The sequence below is a fragment of the Condylura cristata genome, unplaced genomic scaffold (assembly GCF_000260355.1).
Source record: "Condylura cristata isolate star-nosed mole 26May11 unplaced genomic scaffold, ConCri1.0 scaffold00015, whole genome shotgun sequence".
Classification (NCBI taxonomy): domain Eukaryota; kingdom Metazoa; phylum Chordata; class Mammalia; order Eulipotyphla; family Talpidae; genus Condylura; species Condylura cristata.
Window position 1 is genome coordinate 6,942,274 of NW_004567116.1, and position 7,530 is coordinate 6,949,803.

The 7,530-nt window shown below is 34.5% G+C and overlaps 1 protein-coding gene across 1 annotated transcript; it reads left to right on the forward strand.

The window, feature by feature from the left end:
* Nucleotides 1-4,190: 4,190 nt before the first annotated feature.
* Nucleotides 4,191-5,144, forward strand: LOC101618996 (olfactory receptor 10AG1-like). Its single transcript, XM_004683499.1, has one exon. The coding sequence runs from the start codon at nucleotides 4,191-4,193 to the stop codon at nucleotides 5,142-5,144; it is 954 nt and encodes a 317-aa protein (XP_004683556.1).
* Nucleotides 5,145-7,530: the final 2,386 nt, after the last annotated feature.

Consider the following 7,530-nt stretch of genomic DNA (forward strand, 5'->3'; position numbering starts at 1 on the left):
CCAGATTTAGAAAAATACAGGTTTGTCCTTTTATCACTATAAAAAGGTTATCTAACCTGGGCAAATAGATTAATAGATTATTTTAGATCTTGTTTAATTTAATTTGCAAATCATATAATGAGAGGATTTTAAAATGTTTTTAGCATTGTTACCTCTAGCTATGCCTCTCCCCCAAAATTTCAGGACTATTAACTTGTTTGAAATATTGAAACTATGAAAGCTCTCTTAGCATTGTAGAGACTGTAAGTATTGGTTTATTTTTTTCAAACTATGTGTTCAGTCAAGAAACAATCAACAGAATATAATTTCCTTTTATAAACATTATTAGTATTTTGGTGGTGGGTGTGGTGTGGTAACATACTGAGAAGATGTGAAATGATAATCCTCAAAATGTCTAATATTGTAAATAAATATTGCCACAAAGATTATATAAATTTAAAAGAATAATAAAAATAAAAATATAAAAATATATATTAGCCATCCCATGTAGGAAATCATGTTTGAGGAAGGAAAAGGAAATCAAAATAGTCACAGAGCTATGAAAAGGGACAGAACGCTAGTGTGACCCAGGCATGGCCCTGCACTGTAGGTCAGCTGGGTTCTCAGAGGAGGAGAGCACAGCCTTTCCCAGTGGAGACTGGCTCTCTGTCCCAGAGAAGAGAGGGTGGGGAGGGACAGGGGAGTGGCCAGGAGTTAATGTTCCTTAGCCCATGTTCCCCAGAGAGAGACTCCAGTGTGCTACTGATCCATCACAGCAGCCTTGCTTATTTCCTACTTAAAAGCTGATAAACAGGTTGAAAAATGCAACATGACTTGGAGTACAAGTTGCTCACAGTGACTGAGACAGTATTTCCTACCAAAGGGCATAGTTGATTTAAGAAAAATATGAGTTCAAGGAAGAAAAATGATAGTTGCGTTTGTTACTTTCTAAATGAAACCTCAGTTTTGTCATCCACATGGCCTTATTCTATATAAAAGAGCAACTCAGTGATTTCTACACTGTATGAAAAGGTGAGCAGCTGTTATTTTACCCTGCTTAGTTTGTTATGCTATCTTCTCAATAATCAGTAGTCATTGAACATACACTTTCCTTTTGCCAATCAATTTTGTTTGTGAGAACCTACACTGTAGGTAATGTCTTGCATTTTTAGAAAAGTAAAGGGTATCTAAAATTGAAATGAAATTAACTTGTTGTGAAAAGCTTTATTTAATGTAGTTTTCTCATGTACTTCAGAATATTGCATTAAAAATCACTTTTTTACTGAATGTTTCATGACAACCATTTAGTTTAGATCATCACACTGCTGAGTTTGAAGTCACATGGGTCAGACACCATTTTCCTGAGAAAAGGCCAGTTATTTACATCTTTGTACATCTGGGTCTTTATGCAGAATTGGGATACTAAGAAACCTACAACATTCAGGATGCATTGATGAGGGGATACAAATAAAGTATTCACAGCACAGTTAAAATAAATGTTCAAAATTGTTAACAAAATTTAAAAAATATTTCAAATAAACAGACTCTGTTTCACAACTATGTCAATCCTTGTAAAATAGAAAATTGTTAAAAGGAGAACTCAGCCACCCATGTTAAAACTGCCAAAGGTCCTGTGATATCTAATGGAGAGAGTAAATAAAATTCAGAAAAAGACATTTTTAGAAAGTTATCTTAGGATGTGCTTTTGTATATTAAATAAGCTTTGAGTTAGTATTTTAATTTCATTTGCATTTCTATGAGTGCTCAAAATTAAAAAAATAAATCTGATACAGATGAGAGTAAAACTAAATGTAAAATGTAAAATCCCACTAAACTAAATAAAAATACCACTGATAATAGAATTGTCATCCAGATATTTCTATTGGTTTATATTACTAAACAGAGAACAGCTTATTTTTAAGATCAGTATTCCTGCCACATTACTATCCTGTACATCTCTCCTGGCTAGACACGAGAACATCTATTCTATCACTGGATAAACGATGAGCAAACTTCAAGATAAAACAAAAATCTTTAAGTTAAAGTAATAATGATAAATACAGTTAGTGTGATGATGATCCACTACCAATAATGAATAGGCTACAAGTGCATCTTTTAAGCCAATCTGTTAAAAAGATTATGCTTCCTACATCAGAAAATAAATTCTGAGTTCGACAACATTATCCCTGTGATATCTTCAACAAAGGAAGTAAAGATGAGAATTAGAATAAGTTGTATTATCAAAATATGCATTTCATTTCAAGTCACTCAATTCCAAGTTCAGGGACGGGGCAAGGGTACCAGTGTGGAGTCAGTGTGAACCATTTCCAGCTACCCATAAGCAGTGCATATAAACCACACTCTCACTTAAGCAATGAGGATTTTGTTTTATAGGTGTACAAGTTGGTACATAGATATGAATGAGGTTCTGAAGAACTATTTCTTTGTAAAATAATTTTTATTATCTTTCTTTAAAATTTAAAATACCTGCATGATTCTGTGATTCCCCTGATATTTGACAAAATCTGAGAGCCTGTCACTTCCTCTGGAATGTGCCTCTCCTTGGGGCCAGGAAACTCTCTCCACCCAGAACTGCATTTTCTAGGGTGACTACTGACTTCCCCCTCAGAATTTACCACTGGTCCTAAGGACATAACCCAACTCATTTTTGTGTCTTTGCTGTTTTCAATATCCTTAATACTTAAGACACTATGTATTTTGTAGTTACTTAGTATATATCCACAATAAACACAGTAATGACTATAAAATGTATACTGGTTGACTGCCTAAAACGCTTATGAAACGTTTTGGGTCACTGAAAACTCTATTTTTTGTAATCTCTGTACTTCACAAGTGTAGTTTTTAAAAGAAAATATTTAGGAAAGATGCTGTAGTTCAAAGTTTTAATGCAGAAGATTTAATACAGAAAAATAAGTACAAAACTTGAAAGAACTTTTATCTTGAGAGTGTGCTGTGAAAAATAAAAGACAGAATTCAGGATTCAATGAAAGAGAAAGGAATTTAAGATCAGAGAAATGAGAAACAAAATGAAAAGATTATAATACTTTCATTGGTTTGATACATGGGGATAAAGAGGAACTTAATTTAGAGAAAGAAAGGAAAATTGTATTATACAGAAATTTAAAATAAAGTAAATCTATAAAGTGGTAATAGTTCCAAATACATGACAACATGGATTTAGGAATATCTGACATCTATGAAAAAGAACACTGCGGTGTATTAATTAATATACAAAGACTGGATGGAAGTAACAAAAGTGTAAGACTTGGTACAATGCAGAGTAATTGAACATAACTTGATTCAAAGATACTTATTTTCAGAGCTGATTAGGCTGAGTCTACACTTCAGTTAGCAGTGGGATTCTAAATTCAGATATAAACATTCAGAGGGTGTATTATGCAAAGAAAATATTTACCATATCACTTTCATATTAGATAATATATATCTTGTGTTAATATTTGAGGCAGATGATAGATTTTCAAAACTCCTACTAAGGATAGAGAAAGCTATAAAATGTCTGATTTTACAGTTAGCCAAGTATAATTTGTAAATTCTCTGATCAAATTTTCTGGCAAACTTCATTTTCCTTTTCTTTGTCTAATTAGCCCCTAAAAGGGTAAGCTTATCTAATTATACTAAAGCCTAAAATTTGAAATATACATAGAATTATTGAAACAGTTTGGGACTATTGCAGAATTGAAGATAGATATAGATACAGATAGATACATAGGTACACAAATATGTGTGTGTCTGTGAGTGAGAGAGAGAGAGATAGCAAAATCTTATTTTATATTTCACATTCTGGACTGTATGTGCACATAGAACTTGCTAAGATACAATATTTCTAATACTAGCAGCTGGTGAGTGGCCAGGTTGGCTGAAGGGAACCAGACAGTGGAGTCAACTGGTTTCCTTGACTCTGGGCTGCCTGAGAGTGACTTACAGGTAAAACATCAAAAACAATCTGTAAGAATTCTAGAAAGGGATGATAAATTAAAATGCTTTACTCTGGAAAAATTTGCAGAAAAAAGACAAAAATGACCAAACCCATCAAGGAGGAGAAACATTTCTTTCCTCACTAGTGATGATTCCAAATCACCTAGAGCTGTTTGAGACTGCCTGTCATGCTTTGCCTTTTTTTGTAAAATATATTTGGTAGTGCGGTGATATCGCCTTAATTTTGTTCATAGATGGAATGCACAGGACATAATTCCCCTCTCGGGAACCTCACTGCATTGGTGGAATTCATCCTAATAGGGTTTTCTGACGTGCCCAACCTTCAAGGATTTCTTTTTGGTTTATTTCTGATTTTGTATATCATTATTCTTACAGGAAATAGCCTTATTATCATGATAACTAAGATTGACCCTTCACTTCAGACCCCCATGTATTTTTTTCTTGGAAATTTTTCCTTTTTGGAAATATGTTATGTGTCAGTTACAGTCCCCAGATTATTAGCTGACCTCTGTAGACAATACGGAAATATTTCACTGCTGGCCTGTGCTATTCAAATGTTTTTCTTTCTGATCTTGGCAGACACTGAGTGTTTTATCCTCACTGCCATGGCTTATGACAGGTATGTGGCCATCTGTAACCCACTACTCTACCCTGTCATCATGAACAGTAAGCTGTGTGTTCAGCTGGCAGCAGCCTGCTGGTGCACTGCAATCCCAATTAATACCTTGTTCATCTCCATTGCCTTCTCTTCAACCTTCTGTGGATGTAATAGGTTGAATCACTTTTTCTGTGATGTACCCCCAGTTATCCAGCTTGTTTGTGGGGACACTTTCACAATTGAGTTGCTGATCTATGTGCTTGCCACCATAGTTGTTGCTGTGCCTTTTGTACTGATACTTGTATCGTATGGGAAAATAATCTCCACCATCCTGAAGCTGCCATCAGCCACTGGGAGAGCCAAGGCCTTCTCCACTTGCTCTTCCCATCTCATGGTTGTGACTTTGTTCTTTGGATCAGGCATCATCGTGCATTTTAGACCTAAATCCACTCACTCAATTGGAATGGACAAATTCTTTTCTCTTTTTTATACTGTCTTGACTCCTGTTTTTAACCCCATTATATATTGTCTGAGAAACAAGGATGTTATGGTGGCCTTGGGAAAATTCCTACAGAAATGGATTGTATAGTGATTCTACTACATAATTTCTTTAGTTTCTTACTTGTAACCATTTCCTTTTGATTTTCTTCCATTTTGCTAAGAATTTTTCTGAATAAAGCTTGTATTTTTATCTGTCATAAAATAAACTAAGTCACTATTTTTAAGTCAAAATTTCCAGACTCAATTCAAGTTATAGAAATGTTGTTTGAACGCAGAGAGTCATTAAAGGCTGTTGCTGCTATTATCTGCTTTTTATTTTCAAAAAAAAGGACACTTAATTAAATTGGTTTGACTGAAAAGATAGTAGTAGCACAAGTTAAACCAACGATGAATTTTCTGCTTCTGCTCATTATCTGCATTATAATAATACACAGTAAAGTAAAGAAGAATTAGAAACCAGTAACCTTATGTAAGTTAACTTACTCAAACTAATTCCCTACTGATGAATTCTCATAGTCAAAAGAGGCCAGAGGCCTTAGTATCTTAGTTCTGGTTTGAGTCTTTCTACAGAATGCATCTTAAGTCCCTTAACCTTTTTGTATCAATTTAATATGCTTGATTATAGTTTTGATATATAGGTAATGAACAAACATTAAAAAATAATTGTATGAGGAAAAGCATGTTAGTAACTTAAAAGAAGTTATAGATGAAGCTATCAATGTTAGCTCTAGGTATATGTGACACTCCCCAACTGTTGTGAATACATCCATTATTTTCTTTTAGACATTTTGAGTGACTTTAATGACAAAAAAATCACTATGTAGGAATGTATGAAACACAAATTTTAATATTAACATTGTGTTATTTGATAAACCCATATTAGTCATATTTTTTCCCACATCTGTTTTCTTCCTCGTGACCTCTGTTCCTTAAGCTTGTATCACCAAACTTCTCAGGCTCTTGAATTTTAAATATTTTTGAGATAAAAATGATAAACCTATTTACAAAATACAACTTTGTTCTTTTATCACTTGAACAGGATTATTAAACATAGGTAACTAAATCAAGAGATAGTCTTAACTTTTCTTTGCTTGAATTTGAAAAACAGCAGTGTTACCTATAGCTATTCTTCTCCCCCATTATCTTAGGGCTATTATCCTGTTTGTAATGTTGAATTTATGAAAGCTCTCTCAGCAGAAGTAAAGAGGGTAAGTATTTGTATATACAATATTTGGTTGATTGGTTTTAAATTATGTGTTCAGTTAACAACCAGCCAACAGAATATTACCTCCTTTGAATAACGTTGTTGCTTTGCTGATGTCTGTGTTGTGTTGAGGATGTGTGTACTTGTGAGCCTTAAAAATATATAATTTTGTAAAACAATATTGCCAATTATATAATTAAAAAGAAAGATAATAAAATGTATAAACTTTGAAATGTATACTAGCCATTTCATGTAGGCAAGTTGGAGGTGGGTGATGGAAGTCAAAAGTGTCACAGGGTTATGAAAAAGGATGAAACCCTAGTGTGGTCAGAATTGTCCACACGATGTGGGCGAAATGGAGAAGGGGAGACTTTAAATCAGCTGGACTTCTCAGAGGAACAAAGCACCTCACTAAGGTGCCCTGTGAGGATGAGACCTTGAGCTACCACATATTCTGCAGAGACAGGAAAGTCACTACCATTTTCAATTCTGGGAACACTATGGAACTGGCTGTATTTGATGGGGAAATTTTTCCAAACTTTCTAACGACAATGTGTCCAGTCTGGTCAGGAAGATGTTCTTCACCTGTAGCACAAATCTCACAGGAAACATTTGCAGCAGTCTGACACAGAGAAGAAACTAGATGTTGTTGGGACATAGTATTCTCCAAAGTTGTTTGTACAGGTTTGACCATACCGATGCCAAGAGATGGCAGCTGCATCATCACCAAATAATTTAGAGGAGATTTTATGGTGCTTATCAACAGCATGAGAGCGATGACACAAATGTGTGATGTTCAGCCCACATCTCTGTCTTTCAACAAGAATCAGAGAAGGTGGACCCTGGGATTCACCATTTTGCTGGTATCTCATCTTCAGATATTGGATCCTTAATAATTATAACATTTGTTTGATACACATCACCTGTGTAAAATCTCATGTTTGTGTACACATACACACACACACATATGGATACACACATTTATACTTATGTATACACAACCACACAAGTACATATATTTCTTTGGGTAAAATTTCACTCCTTAACACAGCATTTGATTGTGTGCTTGGCTCATTCCCACATCCCCTCACATGTCCGAGACTATTATGGAGTGTGAACAGGTGCGTTCTCCATGAGGTTACAATGAATAGTACAATTGTAGCAAATATGACCTAAAAGGGAGGTATCGTGACTACTAACTGAGATTTGTCTGCAATACAGAGACAAGAAATCAAACACAGACTAAGATTTCCAGCAGAAATCCAGTGTT